This window comes from Buteo buteo, chromosome 9, assembly GCF_964188355.1.
Source record: "Buteo buteo chromosome 9, bButBut1.hap1.1, whole genome shotgun sequence".
NCBI classification, from domain to species: domain Eukaryota; kingdom Metazoa; phylum Chordata; class Aves; order Accipitriformes; family Accipitridae; genus Buteo; species Buteo buteo.
Window position 1 is genome coordinate 11,673,047 of NC_134179.1, and position 22,123 is coordinate 11,695,169.

At 39.2% G+C, this 22,123-nt stretch overlaps 1 protein-coding gene across 3 annotated transcripts in view; it reads left to right on the forward strand.

The window, feature by feature from the left end:
• The first annotated feature begins 6,500 nt into the window (after positions 1-6,500).
• VRK2 (VRK serine/threonine kinase 2) overlaps positions 6,501-22,123 on the forward strand; it is a 46,843-nt gene continuing 31,220 nt past the window's right edge. Inside the window, exons 1-7 of one of the 3 annotated variants that reach the window (XM_075035388.1) lie at positions 6,501-6,961; positions 7,250-7,390; positions 17,849-17,904; positions 18,429-18,498; positions 19,323-19,410; positions 19,549-19,657; positions 21,064-21,156. In XM_075035388.1, coding sequence (XP_074891489.1) covers positions 7,255-7,390; positions 17,849-17,904; positions 18,429-18,498; positions 19,323-19,410; positions 19,549-19,657; positions 21,064-21,156 — 552 coding nt within the window. In that variant the 5' untranslated portion in view covers positions 6,501-6,961; positions 7,250-7,254. Of the gene's footprint in view, positions 6,962-7,249; positions 7,391-17,848; positions 17,905-18,428; positions 18,499-19,322; positions 19,411-19,548; positions 19,658-21,063; positions 21,157-22,123 lie in introns of those variants that run through there. The other 2 variants (XM_075035389.1, XM_075035390.1) reach the window with 2 other exon arrangements.

Sequence of the window (22,123 nt, forward strand, 5' to 3'; positions counted from 1 at the left end):
GCTACTTTCTATTAATATGCCATTAATATAACAACCTTTGCACTACATTTAAAGATCATGAAGATCAATATTTATTCTGAGGTCAGGAAAAAAATCAATCTTGCAGTAAAATGAGTCATATTTAATATATCCTATCATCGTAATTAAGTTTATACATAAAAAGTAGCATTGATATGTGAATAATGAATGCTATGACAGATGAGTTTCCCTTCTCAGACAACTTTATGTGGATAATCTCAGAAATGGAAAGACTTAAATGATTATATGCACCTTCTCCCTGAGTGCTTTGCCAAATTCCTCTTTGTTTCTCTAAACTTTTTCACATACACTGCTGTATAGGAAAAAAAAAAAAAAGTCACTGCCTCCTGTAGACCAAGAACACTGGTGTGCTACTGCTAATATTCCTGTAATTTCTTCATTCCCATTCCTAGATATCCTTTGAAAAGACCTAGTGCCTAAGTAGTAACCACCACAGAAGCTTAGCAACCTTCCTCCTGCTTTTTTGACCAGCATATCTTTGCTTTCACGCCTAGGATAAAATGCACAAAAAAAAAAAAAAACAGTGGAGGCAAACTACGTATTTTCTTTGCAAGGCTGGAATAACTTTAACTTCATGCAAATTTTGTGTGTTCCATGGGTGTTTGGTTTTGGAGGGGAAGAGCCTTAATAAAAAAAAGCTTGAAACAATGACAGAAAGAAGAACATACGTTCGAGCTGCCTACATGCAAAACCAGTTCTAATGTATCACATATCCCATGATAAGGGAGGGCTAATGTTCACCATCGGGTAATAGCCATGGCAATAATACATACACAGTAACTCTCACCTGAGAATCTCAGTGCCTTAAAACAAGCCACCCGTTTGCCTCAGATGGATGAAATGAAACAGATACGAAATTATTTGTATAAGGTCAGCCAGTAGCAGAGCCAGGATTGGGATTCCTGGAATTACTCTCACAAGAAAAATCATTCCTGATCCCCCTCTCTGCTCTAACCACTAGACATTCTGCTCTCCCTGCAAATACAATCCATTCCCACAACAACAATAAACTTACATAATCTCTTTGCACATTTCTGAAAGTAAATAAACATGGTTAAGAAAACACTTTTTCTTCAGTGCTCATAAATAATTGCTTTCTAAAGGTATGAGCAATAAAACCTCTAACATACGATAAGGAACACACCCAGGGTCTGGTTGTCTTTTCAGTTATAGTGATGGGAACTGGGAGTAACATCTCATCCCAAAAGCCATTAAAATGGCACGAGAGCAGGAACAGACTTGGTGAGAGGAATCCTGACCCTGACTGGACAGAGAGATTCTGTAGCTCATTAAAAACCAGACATCACTTCTTCCCTGTTTCAGGGCTTTTGGTGCTTTTGTTGCCAGAAGGTTTGACCTCCTTGTATTAGTCCCCTATTCTGGCTGGTTCAGAACGTAGAACTGGTTAGAGATTTCCATGGTATTGGGAGCGAGATGAGTGTTAAAAGGAGACTGGGTAGACAAGTTACAGAGGCTAAAGCAGCCCCTCTAGAAGTGTGGGAGTCATTCATTCAGGCTACTTTGTGTTAAAGCAAATGTCACCTATTGCCACTGTCATCTCTTGTACTTTAATACAGCTTTTCAAATCATTTGTTTGCAGTATTATATTTAAGATGAAAGTTCTAAGATCTCTAATTTTTTGTATTTTCTTTAAAGAGAGGACTAATTTCTTGCCTGCCTTTTAAAAGTCTCAGCCGTTTTCTTCCGCTCTGTTTAACACGTAAAAGCCTTTAATACTTTGAACTTATTGTGAGATGCAAAATACAAGAACTGTCTGTGTGGAAAACCTTAATCAGTCAGGAAGTTGGTAAATTATGTCTTCATGCCATCCATATTGAGTGTCCATTACTCCTGGACATAGCACATTAACTGACTCATTAGCTATTTCAAACCATATGGACTTAGGTTTGGGTGGGTTGCTCTGATAATATCCTGAGGTGAGCTTCCTAATTATTGTAATTATGTGATCTCAATCATGGGGCCAGTCACACAAAATAGAGTCGAGTCTTTAAAATGGGTGTCAATGCACCTAGACAATGACGGAGTTGAGCAACATGCCCCCTGGATGTTGGAGATCCCTTGATACTGCAAAAAGTAATTACTTTAAAAGTTCTAAGAAACTGGCAGCAAGCACAGTGACAACTGAATAAGCACGGCAAGAGCACGGGACTCTGCACAGATGCACAAACACAAATAGATTTCTCAGCAGAAACTGGGAAACAGTCTGAAACTTGATGCCTTGTTGTCAGTGTTCTTATACAGAGATGTTACATCTCTAGTGTAAATTTAGCAATGATATTTTAAGCAACAAGGAGATCCAGAGTGGAAGGGGGGAATTAAATGTGGAAGTGTTAAAATGTCAGTGTTAAATACCACAAAAGCATCACAAAGCAACAGTGAGAAAAGCTACAAGTTGCTCACCTACTGTAGCAAATTTAAGGGGCTTTGTGTATTGGATACTGCAAGATTTCATATAATTGACTAAAATCTTTCATGCTCAAGCTTAGGTTTGAGCAAGGAGAAGAAAAAAAGGATTGAAATAAATGGAAAACAGAGCAAGTGTTTAATGTACAGTGCTTTAAGACAAAGACAGAAACAAATACAGTCTCAGGACAGAGATAAAACCAGTTCACTGTATTATTAAACACTTAATGAAAGCACTCATGCCCCAAGAATCTCACCACACTTTTAAAACACAACCCATGATAACATAGCATAGCTTTTTGTAACCCTCTAGAACTTACTCTGGGAAAAGGATTAGGAGTACAATACTACTTCTGAGCCACAGACAAGGATAAAACTTCCAAAGTTTGTACCTTACAGGCTTACTTCCAACTTCAAAGTGCCTCTTGGGCACCTACAAATCCAAAAGGCCAAATATTAAATAGCACCAGACACCTGAATACACAGCTAGACAGAAAACCAGACATTACTTGGGTACCTAACTTTGATCTACTATGTAAAATGATCTACACTCGCATCTTCACCCCCAAACTAGATCACTGTATTTACCTTTACAGAAGAGCCAGCCCAGGATATTAGCAATGATCTTAGAATAACTTAAGAAGTACAGTGCCACCATTTTCTTTTTCAGTAATACAACAGTGACCACACCTGTATCAACTCTACAGAGACACTCAGATTTTCTCATGTATTGTGTAAGTATATACCAAGCAAAACAAATTAATAAAACCCTAAAAATACCCAGAACACTAAAACAAACATCCAACCTGTATCTTTTCTACCACTTCTAATTCTGACTAATGAGAAAATGCCCACCTGAGCTGCATGAGGGATAGATTCTTCACGAGGAAGGCCTGTGGCCCTCAGCTGTTTGCAGCAATGTGCCATTAGGAAGTAAAATAACAGTAATTTGGTAGCATTTTCCGCTGTATGCTGGCAGGATTTGAATATTTTTACTCTTGTTAGCATACACACCTTTCTCCTATAAGGATTCTTGAATTTGGCAGTAATGGTGCCTACATCACCTTGAAAGGAAATTGCTTCCATCATAATTAGGCTTTCCTGAAAAAAACCCACCCTCATAGCTATAATTATTTTGGTCATTCATCCCCTTTATATCACAACCCCAAACTGCTGATTTGAAGCAATTGTGAAGAGGTAATGGAGGCTTAAACCTGACTAAATAAAGCTCCTGTTTCTTGGGAGGGTTGCTAGTTGGCTGATGATAAGCAGGGGGAAAAAAAGCACCCCATTTCCAGTTCAGCCCGACAGGAAACGAGGTTTCCTTAGTCCTGCCTACAAAACACAGGGATGTGCTATTTATAGGGCAAAAGGCTCTAGTATTAAGCTTTAATCTGATTAGAGATTTTCCTCATGTAAGGTCTTTGATCTTTGTTGATTTTTAAAAAAATTTGTGTGTTAAGTTTTTATTTTGCATTGTCTAGAACAGAATTGTATAAAAAAAATGTTAGTGACATTTGCATATATTATTTCTGTGGGCCTACTAGTTATGGTGGTTTATTAATAAAGGTCTGGATTTAAGTGACAAACTCATTCTTCAGAAGTAGCCTGGTATGTGCAAGAAACTTATCTTTTTAGTAAATTTTTTTCTTTTTGCCTGAGTGATATTATTAGTCTCTATTACATTCCTATGTGTTTTTCTTTGAGGGTTTTTTAACTGTTCTAATAAATTATAAAAGCTTTAAAAGTTTGTACTTTGTCCTCTCTCTCAAAAAAAACCAACCCAAAACAAAAAACCCCAACCAACCAAACCCATAAATATTTTCTGGGACTTGTAGGGTATATATTTTAAACCTTTTTATACTACATGATAATGTTAAACTGTGCAAGTTATGAAAGAGCTGCATGATATTAAAGATGGCTAAGACTTCAGATACTCCTCCATTTTGGATGGAGTTGGAGCTGTAAACTTGCAATTTCTTTTCTTTTAGTAGTACAAGAAAACTTTCTTTTAAAAAATGAAGACCTTAAACTTCGACTACCTATGTAGGTATCTGTGTTGTACAAGTCAAACAGCTGTTATACAACCTGACTGAAGTTTTCAAAAACAGTAACAGATTGCATATGCTACTGTATTCATTAACAATGAAATAGACCTTTGTGTTTCTAGTTCTCCTTCTAGTTTTGCTGTTAGCTTACAATGACTATTTTCAAAATAGCCTTTTCTGATGACTTCATTATTCCTCAGAACTGTAGGAACTTGTTTTCTTTCTGTGATCTTATCCTTACTCATGAATAAAAAGCACTAAATAAGCTCAAAACAACTTATATTTCTGAATTGTAAAGTTTTGCATTGAACCCCAACCTTTCATTAAATCAATATATTCCACTAACTTCCTGATGTTAAGAGTATTCTCAATGGTTTTGTGGGAACAAAAGGGAAATCAATTCCAGTTCTTCTGTACTTAAATAAAATAAAAATATCTAATCAGTTCTTTTTCTGTAGGATCATGTATCTTTCTATTTATACTTAATCTGTTTTTTTCTCCACACAATTTCGAGTCTTCTAATTTATGGGGTTTTTTCCTGGTTCTAAAAAAAAAAAAAAAAAAAAAGCCTTAAACTATGTGACAATGTAGGCATCTGCTAGCAATCTAATGCTATCACTGGAATCTCCTGAATGTGTAGAAGACAGATGCAAACCTCACCTGATTTGTTTCACTTTCTTGTCCTGATGTTGTTGTACTTTTGTGGGCAGGGAAAGATAGCTAAGAAGCAGTAAACACTCTAATAAATGCTTTCATTTCAGTTTATTCATGTGAATACCTCTTCACAACAGTTCAGCAAAAACGCTTTCTCCTTAAACAGACGCTTGTTCTCTTTTTCCTAGGCAACTCTTTGAAGACAATTTTCTTCTGAAAAGATCCTTCACCCATGGCAGAACAGTGGCTGTCATACCAAGTGACAGATATCCCGAGAGCTTTGCCCAAATGGTCTCTGAATAAAGGTGCTAGCTCTCTCCAATGAGTGGTAATGGTTTCTTTGCAGCATGGGGCATCTGTGGTTTCGTTTGGTTTTTTTTAAGAAAAAAAACCCCAACAAACAAAATAACCCCAACCCCACCCTCCTACAGTCTGTTTTGACTTTTGCAAAGGGGAGAAACCCTGTGAAATGCTTTATGGCAATCTTGAATTTGTTTGCTTTATGGTTGACCTTTCTACTGGTAATTCCTCAGCTGTTCCTTTCAGTAATGGTAAACCCACAAACCCTGCCAGACTGATGAAGCAGAAAGGTTTGTTGTGTTAAGGCCTACTGTACTGATGGCAATATACACTTTGTAGTCATAAGCGGTGTTACTACTTTTAAGTTCACTTGCAAATTATGTGGTTGCTGAAGATGTTCTGGATTTTGATTATTCTTGAACCTATTTTTTTTTTGGTAAAAGGACTGGTAGTCATTGCTTGGAAGACATGGTGGTCCCCAGTGAGCTCTAACTAGGTGTGGCGTGCTGGTGGGGTGGGTGGACCCTATTAATAAAGCAAAGATAGCACAAGGTGGTTGCTTGTGATTAGAGGCATGCCCTGTGAGCCTGGGGAATAAAAAAAGCACTCTTGTCCTTTATTCCCAACTTGCAGCCTAGTGGTGGTGATGGGGTGATCCACCCCTGGGTCAGCTGCATCTGTTCTCTCTACCTGCCCGGAGCAATGGCTGACTACCAATGGCTGACTGCTGCCTCTTCCCACTGTGCTACAGGGCTGCTGGTGGCTACCAACGCTCGAGGCAGCGTGAGCCTCTGTCGTCTCACCCGGGATGAACGCAGGAGGTGTTGCGTGCCGGTTTGGGGCAAGTTTCTGTGCGTAGAAGTGACCCTGGACCTACACCTGGAAGACCCCGAGGTAAAAATGAAGCAGCCTGGCTAAGGAGTGGCACTATGACAGCTCCTGAAGTCTGTGCTGCACCCTGAAACCCCTGTGAGTTAAGATTTTTTTTTTAATTATTATTATTATTTTTTTTTAAACCTCGGGGAACAGTCTCATCAACTACTTCGATATGCACCAAAGCACTTTAAGGAAAAAAAAAAAAAAGTAAATTGCTCACTTGCGAAGCGCGGCTCAAGAGGAGGCAAGGCCGCGCCGGCCGGGCTCCTCCACCGCCTCCGTTTCCCCTGAAGGGACGTGCCGGCGCCTCAGGGGGGAGCGCTGCGCGAGCGGCCGGCGGCCCGAGGGAGGCGCGCGACACCTCCCCCACCACCCCGCGTCGGGCTCCGCCTCGCTGAGGGGAGCGGGGCTGCTGAGGGAGGCCCGCCCCGCCGCCGGCCGGGCAGGGCGGGCAGAGCCCGCGTCCCCGCCGAAGGCCGTCGGGTGCTTCCCTGTTCCCCGCCCCGGTGTTTGCCGCGGGAGGACGGCGGCCGTCCTCCTCCTCCTGCTGCGGGCGGGTCCTCGCCGCTTGGGCCCGGCTTGCGGGAAGTTCCCAGCTGGGAAGTTCGTAGCTGGCGGAGGTGGGTGTGGGGGGAGCGGGCGGCGGGGCCGAGCGCGGGCCGCTTACTACCCCCGTCCCGTCGGCCGTTGGAGGGGACGCCGCTGCGAGTCGGCCGCCTCGGCCTGCCGCTCGGCTGAAAGGCCCTTTGGCCCTGAGGCGGGGAGGAACCGCCCGGCGCCGCCCTGAGGGGGATCGCCGAGGGCGGCCGCGGAGAGCTGGGCCCCTGCTCGGTGCCTGTTAGCAAAGGGACATTGAGGGATATTGTTTCTTGTAAAAAACCTCAACTTTAATTTTCCCCTCCCTCAAGGTGCGATGCCGCCTAAGGATCGAGGCAGAGGCAAGCTGCCGGTTCCTCTGCCAAGAGACATGATCCTGAAAGACACCGAAGGAAAAGTCTGGAGGCTGGGCAGTCAGATCGGCCGTGGAGGATTTGGCTTGATCTATTTAGGTAAAATACGCGTGGTGATTAGAAGGGTGACTTCTAAATTTCTTTGTAACTTTCTGACATAAATAAGACAGAATGGGTTTTAAAAGTTACTGTTGTTTACATGCTGGTGGTCATCTGTGTTGAAGTGTGGTTTTCTGACATTTGCAGCGCCCTGGTAGGTGTCCTTGTTGTTCAGAAGTGTTGCTGATGGTGGAGCGTGTTCTCCGTGGGCTGTCTAGCCCAGTTCAGTGGTTCCTAGTGCGCTTTTCTGTGGAGCTTGGGTGGGGTAGGCAAGTTTCTGCTGCTGTCAAAAACTACCGAAGAGCACTGCCAGGCGACGCTCTTCAAAGTAATGGTGATGCTTTTGTTAGCTGCCGCTTTGGACTTAGGCCAGTCTTATGCTCTGGAGCGCTCTCTGGGTTTCTGGTTATTGGAAATGTTATCTCCTGGCCAAGACTGAATCGGTTTTCGTCCAAGAAACATAACAGTAACAATAGTTAGCTGGGTGTTGCCTCTGAATTAAAACCTTTCGCCAGAGGTGGAAATGCTGTTCTTTATTTGCTTTAGCCTAGATACTTTTTTGTATTTTCTTCAGAAGAAGCTGCTGTGTTTCACTCAGCCAGTGTTTTATGAGGAATGAATGGTTCTCAAAAGCAGTTTGTAAAGCATGCTGGGTCACTGAAGAGGATATAATGTATGTAACTATTGCTGGTTTCTATGAAAGAGCAAATCCTGTTTTCAAAGCAATATTATGAGTTTGGGTTTTGCTTTGTTTTGTTTTTTCACGGCAAACAAATACATGCAAACTAGCCAACAGTGACTGGTAGAGACTAAATTGAACTTGTATTAAGGCAGCAGTAAAGAATTATCTAGAAGCAGTTTAGTACGTCATTCCTGGAACCAAACATGATCTTTTTAAGTTGGAGGTATGTTAACTCTCTATTTGGAGTATTAATGTTTAAAACTTGATAAGCAAGTCACTCCTATACATAAATTGACTTCCTTTTATGCATAAATCAGCTATACCTTTTTTTTTTTTTTAAGCTTTTCCTTGTGTGCTTCTGCCATGGAAAATACAGTTTTGATTGTTACCTACTGTTGGGTTTTTTCAGTTGATCTCTTAATGATATTTCCTTCACATTGAGTGATTTGTTAGAAAATAATCTGTTAATGTGCTGTTAAGCAGCATGAGTTTTCCACTTAGTGCGATTTCCAGATTTTTATAACGAGACAAGTTTTCATTAGAACAGGTGTTACATGCCTTCTCAGTTCTTTTGTCTTTAGTAACTCCTTTCGAATATGCAGAGCTGTGCTAGATTCAATGTGGTTTCATGGAGGTGAACGAGTTGTCCATCAGTGTCAAACTGTAGCATCAGGGACCTACTGTAGAGAGAAAAAGGGCACATTTTCTATAGAAGGGTTAGCATGTTTGCTCTTTTTGTATTTGAAGACATAAGTGTAGCACGTGCATGCCACTGGCCTCTTGGTGACAGATTTACTGTGATCTTTGTTACATCTGTCTGGCTATCTCAAGGTGCTTGTCTGCTTTCAGCTGTTCAGGAACATTTTATATTGCACTGAAGTGTTCTTCCTCTCCCTCTTTTTTTCCTCCTTATGTCCATTATGATTAATCACAAAAAACTAAATGGCAACTGAAGACCCATATTTTATTTCATGGTGTGATAGTCCCATACGTGGTCAGATGTTGCTTCTCTAAAGTGGTTGCCCAGTTGTACTGTTCTTCCAGCTATTAATGTGTGGCTGTAAACTGCAGGAGGGTGGACAATTTTACTTGTGCATCTGGACTTAAGTTGCATCTAGGCTTCAGGTTTGAGTGGAGAAACTTTCTGGGGGGGAAAAAGGTGTAAGCTGGCACTTTGTTCCACCGAATGCCTGTGTAAATGAAGCAAAAAGATTTTAGTAACAACCTAAATGCCACTGCTTTTGCTTTTCTGCAGAGTAGACACGCTCACTGAAAAACCTGGAGAAAACTAAGGCAGTGTATATATTTGCAAGTAGTTCAGTGTAACAGAAGTGAATGAGTAAATGGCAACAGTTGGTGGGTACATCTACCCTTTATTTAAGTTGAGGGTTTGTTTTACTTTGGGCTAGATTTGGTGTGGTCTGCTGCACTGAATTTCTTCACCAAATGCATGGTTGGAGGCTGTCTGAAGGAACTGTTTTGAATGTGTAAGACAAAATGTTGTATTCCTGAATCACTTAGAATATAGCTCTGTCATTTGCTGTTGCAGTCAAATCACACTGGACCTTGTGGGTGGTATAGCACGTGGGATTCAGTCAGTTTCATGCAGATTTGATTAGTTTTCTGCCTGAGCACACAGACCACTGAAGTGATTTCATATATTGTGGTGTTTGTTGCAGTTTGGCTCCCACTGAACTGAGGTGGAAAGCAGTCAGTCAATTAGTTGAGAATGAGAATACAATCTGGGACCCTTGGTATTACTACTCTGTGTTTCTTCGTAAGTGACAGCATGGCTAAAGAAATATAGCTGCCACTTCTATAATGGTATTTGTGTTCATTTAATCTCTTCTTTCAGAAGGGGTAGTGAATGTTACATGTAGCACTGAACTGAAGGCTTAGTTCTCCTTGTAGCCTATCCTATAATTAAAAGAGGGAATGGGCAGGATTTATTCCCAAGTATTGACACTGACTGTAGCTTTCTTGTTTAGTCCACCTCTTTATCTCTGATAAGTATTTATATTATGTAAAGTATACCATTCAGTAGCTTTTTTGGGGCTTGATCCTACCAAAGAGTTCAGCTGTCTCTGAGAGTCAAGGGACGTGAAGTAGATGATGAACCTTTGAGGGTACGATATGGGTGCTTGGTGCTGAGAGGCACCTTCTTTTTCTGTGGTGTTCAGACTAGTTTTTAGTGCATATACAACAAGATGTGAGAGGACCACTAAACTTTCAGTGAGAAGCTAACCCAGAAAGAGCTGTAGAGAGGTGGGCAAGATAGGAGAGAAGAGACAGATTCGACTGCCTGCCAGATACGAACAGCACCGCCCTTTTGTAAAAGTAAAGGTTAACTCTGCTGGCTGTATCTTTTAATAAGTATTTTTACAGTAGCAGTGTAAAGATTTTGATGTGCGTTGTTATAGCTTAATTTCCCATTAAGGGTACTCCATACTCCATTAATCTGTAACAATGTTCTTGAGAAATTTTACAGTATCTCTGCAAAATATATTTACAAGGGATGCATTCTGTGGAAGGTTCTGTTCACTAGATCAGAGCTGCTGAAAACCGTTTACTGATCCTGAGCCCTAAGATGCAAATAGTCTCTTCAGGTGCAGGGCTTCTAAACTTCTAGTTATGTACATGAAAGTTATCACTATCTATAAGTTCTGTCCTGCCTCACAAATGTTTTCCCTGGTTTTGTAATTATTCTTTCTCTTTCCAGTCTGTGCCATGTTATCTGTTTTTTTGTTGACTTGTTCCTTCCCTTGGACTCCCTTTGCATTTTTATTTCAACCAGAGCAAATCCAGCAGCAGAAAGCTTACAAAACCCGATTCCTCCCAATGCTTCTGAAGAGAAGAGCTTCCTCTGCAGCCAGAAGCAATAGAAGCCATCTAGAGATGTTCTCTCAAGCATTGCTTTTGTTGTAGCAAAAGCAATATGGATCATAAGCTGGAATTAATTATACTGTTGTATGTTAGAAGTTTTATTTTATTTTATTTTTGTAAATAGGGCTGATTTGCTGTCAGGCATCTCAGAACTGCTACGCTTTGATAAGGGGGAACAGAATGGAGAGCAACTGGGGAAGAATGACATTGGTGATCTCACGGCTAGTTTGTAGCCTTGTGGAGAACAGCGGCAGTACATTGGAAAATTAAGCAAGAGTTGAGGAGGGTGCTACTGAGAGCCTTACATTCTCTCATTTATCTTCCTGATCACAGTCAGTAATTAACACCAGTCTTTATATAAATCATTCTCTAGTTCTGCTGCAAGCACTCTATTAATGCACAATTTGGACTGAAAATTTAAATGCAGAAAGGTCACGCAATGTTTTGTTAAGATTCCACTGTCACAGTGAAATCTGCTGTACACAGCACTGTCTGCTTGAAGGCTTCTTTCTCGTGGAAACTGATGGTTCTGCAAAATATTTTTTTTAATATATATATTTATATATGCACATGTTTGTTAATGTCTTTTACAATAGAACTTACTCCATTGTAAATGTGTTTTAATTGTATTATGTGTGTATATTGTAATGAAACTTGGTAAGTGATAGGTGAAAACTTAAGAGTTTTGAAACCTTTTGAAACCTGGCTTTGCAGCACGTGTTTGTGTGTTGCGGTTTGACTGCTATTTTTGTGTGTGTTGTTACAATATGGGAAGCTCAGGAAAGTACATACTGATAAAGCTATAACTGATGATTATTCTACCCTACTTGGAGATCTGTCACCAATATAGCCAGCGCACTATCCTTTTCTTTTTTCTTTTTTTTTCTCCCTCATTTTCCAAGAAGAGGCAAAGAATATCTGCTTCAACAGTAAACAGCGATTAAATGGGTGAGTATTGTCTTTTAATACCAGCAGCACAGGGAGCTCTGCTGCTGGTGGAGGCAGGGAAGAGGTATGGTTGTGGCCTTTTCTACTTTTAAGCTTCGACTATAGTACACACTGCCATTGATATTCTGAGGCCTGGTGGTGTGGGAATCAGGCTGAGGTGTGAAAGAAAGGTTGTCTCTATTTCAGAAAGAGTAATTTCCATGGATAATTTGTATAGCTGTGAGCAGGGGTGTACATGTGTCAGGGAAGAGAAGCGTTGATGGAAGCACATTTTGTTATTTTCATAGTGTTCATTCCTTGGTTTGCGTTAGGAAGCCAGCTTTAGCAATTGGTTCTAGAGAAATGAAGTACTTCAGCAGTTGCTTAAATTAACTTCACTGAAAATATTTACTATAGTGCAGCAAATGAATTAAAAATGCAGTAAAAATGATACTGAAAGGTATACATTCAGCGTAATTTTTATAAACTCAATAGAAAGAAGAATATTAATAGCAAAACCTTGTAATTAATAGCGCTAGTAGGTAACTGTCTGGTTAGGGATGGATTTTTCTTAACCTTCAGAAGTTAAAATGCATTTCAGTAAAGGTCTCATTGTACCTGCAGGTGTGAATCTTAGTGTGAAAATAAATTCGTTGGCAGACAAGCACCACTTCAGGAAAGTCTTTTTATCTAGTCACTAATATTAGACTGTATAGATATAGATAGAGCAAGCAGATTACCTAATTTTTCACCCTGTCTGTAGGCAAACTATATCATAAATTTAGCCTGATTTTGCTACTCGGGAGTTACTGAGGACTGACACGTGGTACAGCATCGGCCTGCATCATCTGTTAAAGAGGAAATACTCTTCACCTCAATTTGTTCTTGCTGATGGCTGCTTCCTCTTGAATCTTCCTTCTTTCTTCTTTTTTTGGTCGTCTGTAGGCTAGAAGTCTTAACTTTGAAAGCATAAGTCATTTTTACCCAGTAGTCTAAAGCCTGTTATGTTACAAAGTCTGCAGAGATCATTACTATTACACTTTAGTGTTCTGTCACATAATGTATTGAGTGGGGTTTTTTTCCCCCATATATGTGGACCTGTCATTTGGGAGCTGTTGTCGTGCTCTTCATTAGTCCACCTTGTGAGAGTTCTGGTCAGGGACTGAGACCTTGGCATGCAAACTAAAACTAGAAAGTCAAGAGAGCAGGTTTGATTTTTTTTGTTGTTGTTGGGTAGGTTGTTTGTTAGTGGTTTTTTTGCCTTCAGTGGGTGATGTGTTTCTGAGCAGTGTTATATGGTAACAGGAAGAGCTTTGGATGAGAGATAGGGCACCTGTTGCTTTATGGAGGGCACTCCCTGCAGCCGTCTTTGGCACCTGGACCCTACTGAAACTGGCATGGTATATTCTGAGTGGGCACCATGTCAGACTAGCAGATGGGCTGGAGCAGAATCTTGCCAGAAAAGAGTTTGTGCATCAAGTTTTAAATATTAGAGGCCTGGACTCCCATCTGAGAGTGCTGTAAGAGCAGACCATGCATAGCTTTTCTGCCTGGGGTTAAAGGATGTGTCATACCTATTTCAGCTTAGAGTAATTAACTTTGAAAGTCAAACAGTGGCTTCCATTGCTGTAGAATAGAATACTTTGGCTCTAGTGAATCAAGATTAAGGTTTCATAGAAAGATGAGTAAGTAGTAGTAGTAGTGAAATTTCCTACCAGTACTGAATGCTCTTAACTTGGAGGTGTTTGCAGTTACCCGCAAAACAGTTTAGCAGTTGAACACAATTTTCTACCAAAACGGGTTTAGTTGGGTCTTGTAGGAGATGGTTTCACAAGCATGGTATAGAGGGCTATGTATCTGTAATCTGTATAATAAAACGCTACATTCATAAAGCTACCTAGAAGAACAATCTAGAAAAAACCCTATTCATAAACACTGTTCAGAAAAGTCTGTCCAGGAAATGATGATCTATCTTTAAAGTAACAATATGAGCAGAGAAGCAGGTCTTCCTTAGGCTATGTTAAAAACAGACTTCAAGCACTGAATGTTTCAGTTCTTGGGAAATACTGGATATTGCAAAGGTGTGGGGGGAATGCAATGTACTTTGTTCGCCTTTAAATATTTGCCTTAGTACCCTCCAGATGTAGGAAGTATTTGAAGTTGTGTGTTAAATAGCAGATGCTACTTTTTATTTATTTGTTTACATTTTGTTTTTAGTAACAATATTCCTGCAACTTGGATCGTTTTTTATTGTTAGATGCCCTGAGTGACACTCCCCCCCCCCCCCGTTTGTTAGCCATTGAATTTAACAGCTCTTGGCTTGACTTAAACAGGGTCAGAATTTTTCCAGCTTTTTTTATAGGTAGGCTGTAACTTCGAAGTGTGGTATTTTTGAGGTTAGTTTTTATTTCTGCAAAAAACTAAGCTGACAATATCACTCTTCAGGATTAGTTAACCAATGAAGCAAAGCAAAAATAAAATACTAGCAACCCAAGAACTTCTGAAAATAATTTTATTCATGTTTCCCAAACAAATATATTCTCAAAATATCCAGCAGTTGCAAAGACAACAGCTGTGGACAGGAACAGGGATGTTTTTCCAAACTGCCAAATCAATGCTGTTTTCTTTTCCACTGTGCAAACTTTGTCAACAAAACTGGTTCTGTGAGAGCCATTGAAAATATTTCACCGTCTTCCAAATGTGACTGCCACATATTAACTGCTAAAACTACAACAAGCACGTCTGAACTGGCAAATAGAATTGGCACGTTTCTTTGTCAGACTGCATGCAATTGTGCTGTGTGGTTGTAGGAAATTGCAGTTCGTCCAGAAACACCCTTTTGTTACCATGTCTTATTAACATTTAGAAAGCTACATTAATTAAGGTTGTGGCACTCAGCAACAAAACGGATGAAATTCACAATTAAAGTGGATGATAAGACCATAACTGCTGTGCCTGGGTGAAGCTAGGGAATTCTGGACATGGGTTAATTTGAGGTAAGTTATTTGCTGTGTTGTGTAGGCACAACAGTTGGAAATTATGGCAAAAAATGTGAATCTTCCTGCACTGCTTTACTTCAGAGTGCATTTTAAATTCAAATGCTTTTCACTGGCATGGTAGCTATGATTGTGGGATGAAGGGGAGGAAGGGGAAACAGAGCTGTGTCCTTTGCCCTTTGCTAATGTTTTGTGAGACTCATCTTGGCATGAGATAGAAACAGCCACAGCCCCCTACACAGCTTCATCTTGCACCAGTGTTCCCAGTTAACAATTATGCAGACAATGGTTTTGATTATATGCATACATCAGCACCCTTCCCCCAAAATGCAAGGAGATTGTGCATCTCTAGTTGGTAAAAGCAACATAAACTGTAAACTGGGAACACTCACATTTGTTACGCTATTTCAAGATATCCTTTGCAAACGTAATCTCGCCATATAGTGCTCCTGGTACTCTATGTGTGTACTTGTATGCCATCAGAGACCTCCTGCCTATCAGCATTGCTCTCCTGCAGGGTCTCTGCTTACTGTCCTGCAGTCTAGCATTTAACTGATTGTAATATTATAAATAGCCATGTGCTACCACACAGAACGAGGCTAGCACATGGCTAATTACGAGTATACAGTAATTAACTATGAGCTAAACTCACAGGAGAGTATGTGGTGGTGGTCTATGAGGTATGTAATCAGACTGTTTGTTAAACCTTGGGAGCCTTTCCACTCTGTTAAGTAACTATACATAGTAATGAGACAATTTTTTAAAAACCATTTATGTATGTTTATGGACAAAAAATAGCCTTGTCTTATTTCTGAGTTGCGGCTAAAGTATTGTTGCCTGATATATGAATGGTTAATTAAAATGATGTAACAAAAGGTATGCATGCAACTTCTGCTTATCTGTATGTATGAGAATAATTGTCTAAGCATTATCTATGTAAGAAGTTCAGAATGTTATTAACTGTGAATGTTATGCCTTGTTTCATGTATGTGCAGTAAAAACAATAATACCATTTCTCCTTTTGTGGATTTGAATGTCGTGTTACTCATTTTGTGGTGCTTCTGTTCCTGTATGTTGTTGAGCTTTGTCTGACTCTTCTTCCTTTTCACATTGTAATGATTGCCAGTTAGTTTTGGTTTTATTTTTCTTCAGGATGTTCTTTCAGTGTGACTCCAAAAAGCATCCACACTGGCGTAGTGTAAGAACCATGGGGGTTAGGCCCTTTTGCTGGGCTACCTCCCGTTAATTGCTCTTCTTCATTACCCTGACAGCTGTTACTGTCTGTTCCAGATTACCATGAATGAGGCCTCTCTTTATAAAATGTCAAGATGTCTACAGGGAAGTTAGATCAGACTCTTTCAAATACACTTAAATTTGATACTTCTCTATACCTATCAAACCTCTGTTAAGTAACTTCGTATTAAAATACATTTCCTTATACACAGGTTCTTTTCTGATCTGTGTCAGTAAGGGAGCACATCTAATTCTGTTTGGGTAATGTGATGTTGTTGAATACAATGAAAACACATGGGATGTGTTCCTTTAAACTAATGTCTTCAGCTATTAACTCATAGTCTACATGTGGCAGAGAAAGATAAAGACTTCAAGCACCTGTGCCTTAATTCCCAGTTCTGTACAATAATATGGTAAGAACACAGTTTACCAAAATTTCCTTCCTGGTTGTATGATAGTTTTAAATTGTATTCTGAATGTGACTGCTACCCGTTTGAGTCTATGGATAGTTCGCACCTTACAGAGCTACTGTTATAGGATATGTTCATTTTATCTTAATGTGTTATTAACACAGAAGCATTCACATGGGGAAATGTCAAGCAGAAGGCAGTGGGGACCCCGCAGGTGTTTGGGGTGTGTATGCTGCCAGATTCAGCCCAGGTGCTGAATAGAATTGAAGGAAGATGGCAGCTGAAGGAGTCTGTTAATTGTAAAAATATTTTTATGCCCTGACCATCAAAAAATGTAAGCTTGGGTGGTTTGATTAGGTCCAAGTTTACTTGATTTTTATTATGCGGATAAAACTAGTCTATTTTTTGTGTGTGCTGATAGTTGAAGTGCTTCACACCTGGACTGTTGTTGGTATTTGATCATTATAAGAAGTTTGAAAGGGACACTTATTTCCTAGGAACTGTATTCTTTTTACTTTTTTTTTTTCAGTGATGATTCTAAAAGATGATTTAGTCTCATTAAATTTTAATCCCAGTGTAGCTGCATGTAGCTTCAGTACTATCAGAGAGAACTGATAGTTCTCTCAGGGTCAGAAGAAAATAGGATTGCATTGTCTGTGCAGAGAGGTTCTGTCTCCTGGGCTGTAATTGGCACATGTGGTCAATTATTGTTTTGAAATCTCTACTTGAACTAAGAGACACAATCCCTCATCTCCCCTTTAGGTAGGTGGTGGCTGTGCTGTCCCTAACTTAGGCTGGTGTCTAAATAATGTCAGAATAGAAATCAAGGTTCTAGGGCCAAATTAATTTGTAATAGAGGAAAGCAGACAATCCTGTCTACAGGCATAATGTAGGTCACAACTTTTAAGTGGTGTCTTTGTCACGACAGTGGATTGACAGCAACCAAATACAGAACTTATCCAATTGACTGGAATGACTTAAACATAGTCTGTTATAATGGAATACCTCATTGTGGTGCAAACGTGCAATAGGGACATCCTGCTTACTCCTTAATTAGCATCGAAGGAGAGAGTTCTGAAAACGTGGGTTAAAATTGCTTCTGTACTTGTTGATTAAAACTTCTGTGTGTGCGTGTGTGTGTTGTTTTCATTTTGTTTTTCTTTGAACTTGGCAAAACTCTGACCTTTAAAAGCAGGAATTCAAACAAAACATTGGATATCTTTGTCATGGGTTTTTTTGGTCACCTTATGCAATGTTAGGTAGGTCTTTGTTTGCAATTACATTTTGTTGCATACAGCTTGATCCCCATCTCTTTCTCATTTTGCAGCTTCCCCTCAGACTCATGTTCCTGTAGAAGATGATGCAGTGCATGTAATTAAAGTGGTAATATGTAGATCTCATTTCTATATTGTTAACTTGAATGCATTTCTTTCTCTTAATTATCTATCCTTATTTTCAACATTGGGTCTGTATTGGATGCTTGTGGCTTTTGGTTTTTTCCCTGTTTTTTTTATATATTGATATACTTTCCCTGCTTGGGGATATATTTGGCGTTTCTGTGACACACAGTATTTCCTTGACTTGATTCTTTCCTTTCCTTGATTTACTACCCTCAACAGTTTAGTAAGGAAAAGTAGACTATGAACTTAGACACACCTGATCTACAGTATTTCTGAAAATAGTGTCTTAAATAATTCCTGAAAGAATCAGAGTTGTTTATGGAAATGTGTTGCCAAACAACTTTTCTTTTTAGCTGCTTATTAAAATCACATTTCAGATGGTATGGTATATGGGAGGTAGGGAAAAAAAGGGGTTTCATCCCCTTTGAATTTCTCATACACTTTTCTTTAGAAACTGTTGTCTTTCTAATGCATTTTATGATACTAAGTTTATTTATTTCTCAATAGGAATATCTTGAAAATGGACCCTTATTTTCTGAACTGAAATTTTACCAGAGGGCTGCAAAACAAGAGCATAGTAAGTAATATATCAGTTCTGGTTCAGGTAGATTTAAGGACAAGTTTGGGTTTAACTGCTTCTAATAAGAAGTGTTGCTTTAGAGCTTGATAGCCAGCTCATTTCACATACACTGAACTAATCTTAGTTGGTGGTATAATAATTCTAGATTGCTATAGGTTTCTTTACTTGGATGTCATCCTTGTCCTTTCTGATCAGAAGGGAGAACAGAAACATGCCAAATTTATTATGTGTGCACTTCAGAGTGCACAACGATGAATGGAAAGAGGCCAGCCTTAGAACAGAGGTACTACATGGACTAATTGGTGGCCGTATTTCTGCTAGTAACTATTTCCATATGCAGAGCTAAGAGTGTGTGTAATCATCACAGGATTTAGTAGTAATCAAGGCACTTGATTCTGCAGACACTTAAGCATGGATGTGATTTATTCATGGGAACCGTTCTAAAGACTTTAGATGACTTAGATTGCTGGTAGACATAAGCACTTTTGATAGCTTGAAGCATTCTGTATTGAATAACGTAGAGCTTCTAAAGGAATTATTTCTTCAGCTATTGATAATTGCTTATCTGCCTTCTAAGGGAACAAAGTGTTTGTTAGAACAAAAAACTTGTTTTGCAGAATGTAGAGAACTTCGGAGTAAATTTGTGGTCTGAATTGTTTGCTACACAGCCTGTCAAATAAGCCTTATTTGTTTCATTGTTTCATTTAAAGTCTTGGCTTGATAGCGAAAACAAAAACAACAAAAAACCCCCACACCAAACCTGAAATTCTCTAGCTACCTTTAACCCAATGTTATCTTTTTTTTTTTTATTATTATTACAGTAAGAAAATGGATGAATCTCAAAAAAATAAGATGTTTAGGAATTCCAGTGTTTTGGGGATCAGGCTTGGCTGAGTACAAGGGAAAAAGGTAACAAGATGAATTGTAATTAAGCCTCAAATTGACTGAAGATCCATTTTCAACAAAATCGAGATAAGTCCTTTCAATCTGACACAAACTTGCAGTCTTGTCTTAAAGGATTCCTCCCTTTTATGTATTTCCTGATAGCTATAGATTCATGGTCATGGAGAGACTGGGGGAAGACCTTCAAAGAATCTTTGAAGATTGTGGAAGGAGATTTAAGAAGGAGACTGTTCTGCAACTTGGGGCACGAATGGTTTGTATATATAGAGAGGAAATTGCTATGTCTCAAACTTGCTGAGTTCAGCTAGAAAATTATCTTTCTAGTGTTGTTCCTTTAGCTATCTCTTGAGTTTAGAATTAAACATGCATAAATGCTATGTGTTTTCTTATTTTTCTTTTTTATTTTTTTTTTTTAAATAAAATGAGTATTAAGTAGAAAATTGAGACCCCCTGCAGACTGGAAGTTGGTGGGCTTAGACAGAATTTTTTTTAATAGGTTAAAACATAGACCATACACTTCAAAATGTATGTCTAGACTGAGATGTGTAAGCCTATTCTCATATGCTTTAACATGTATTGATTTTTTTTTTTCAGTGTCTGAAGGGTATTGTATTAGACATCCATATTTGTCAAAGTTCACAATTGCATGCCTGAATGCAAAATTTTCAGTGTGTTTGCTGAACACACTGATTGTACAGGCCAGGATTAGGCTAGTCTGCAAATACAGTTTTGTTTTCAAATGCTTGTAGACTGGCACATACTAATGGAAGGTTGTATACATGCTCCTTTGTAATATCATTTGTGCTATTACTGAACAGAGGTGCACAGCAAATGGGAGGCAATGGTCTTAAGTTACAGGAAGAGGAACTCTGAGTGTAAAGGAGTTTTTGCAGAAAGAGTGTCTTAGCACTGGAACATGCTTCCCAGAGGCTGTGAAATGTCCATGCTTGGGGACTTTTAAAACTTGACTATTCAATCCTTCGTACAACCTGACCTAACTTACATTAGTCCTGCTTGAAGCAGGGGGTTTAGACTGGAGATCTCCGAAGTTTCCTTCTAACCTAAATAACAGTAATAATTAAAAAAAAAAAAAAGTGAAGGGCTTTTGTAGTCACATAATTGACAAACTTGTAACACTCTTTGTACTCTCCAAAAGCCAAGATTAGATTGTCCTTTGTATGAGTTGCCAAGTGCGAACATGTGCAAGGGGCTGAAGAAGGATGATGATGATGATGCAGGGGGATGGTGACATGAAATGCAAGTCAAATAATAACTGGCAGGATCAAATATAAACCTTCAGGGCTGATTGAATATGTTCTTTTTAAGAGCTTGTTCTCAACATTTCCTCCAGTGTTTATAAAGTACTAGTATCATTCTTGTTTTGTGACCTTAGAAGCCTGTACTCATAGGTAGTTTACACAGGGATACCTCATGGCAAAGTATAGCTTGTTTATGATTTACCATCAGCTATGTGCCTGGTAGGAGCAGACCCTGTGGACAGAGTGGGTAGTCCTTGTGCTCTAATTCAAAACAAATTTCTCAGCTCGGTCTGTGTAGCCCTTGATTTCACTGTATAAGTGAGAAATATTTGCTGGTAGGGTTAGGGGCAGAGTGGAGAAGATGATGATGTTTTCTTTTCTGTCCTAAATCCTTTCCTAGTTGGATACTTTGGAATATATACATGAAAATGAGTATGTTCATGGTGACATTAAAGCAGCAAATCTACTTTTGGGCTATACCAGTCCACATGAGGTAAGCATGTTTACTTATCTAGGGTGTTACTCTAATGTGTTTATAACTGTTTAATAGTTTTTAAGTTATGTATATTCTGCATTAACAGTTCACAAGTTAAAAGAGGTTTATGCATGAACATTCACATCTTCTCATGACAAATCTGAGAGTGGCTCCGTGGAGCTTAAGTTCTGAGAAAGAAGCAGGACAAAACTCTGCTTTGTTCCTTTTGTGCTCTGCTGACTGGGGTACTGGTATGGATTGGTAAACTAATCAAGAGAGTAAGTTAGAGGACCTAATTGCTGTTCTAGGCTATGCTAGTTTAAGTATACTAGTAGAGTTTAAGGATGTGGCCTGTTGTTTTTTCATTCTTGGGAAGTTCTAGATTTCTAATAATTGTCATGAATTGTGTTTCCATGCCACTAAGTCTTACGTCTTGCTCATAGTAGTGGATATAACAGGCCTAAAGCTAGCCTTGAAATTGAAGCATTTTGGTGAAACATTTTGAAACAAATCTTTTGATCCTGTCATACTCCACATGCTCTTATGATGTCTTTTTTTTCTTCAGTTAATCAAATCTAAGTATGCTTTTTTCTTGGGAAAAAAAAAATCATTTAGGAAAAAAGGACATCTCTAACTTCACTTAAATATAATTAGCATAAGCAATACTTATTTGCTTTCAGTTTTTGTTTTTCTACTGCAGTGATGAAGAAACAGATCTCGCAGAACACCTCACTGCCATTGGAGGTTGAAGTGTTGAACTATATATGCATTTTTACAGGTTTCAAGTGAAATGGTTGAGTCAAATTTAACTATTCAGCTTTCTAAAACACATAGTTTGAAAACTATCATGGCTGTTTAAAACAACCATGTTTTTAGGTAGTGGTAGCTGCTAGTACATAATCTCAGTTTATGGTGTTTACCAGCCTGCTGAATCCAAAGAAGGAGGCTATTTAGAGGCAAAACGATCTGCTACCCAAACCCATTA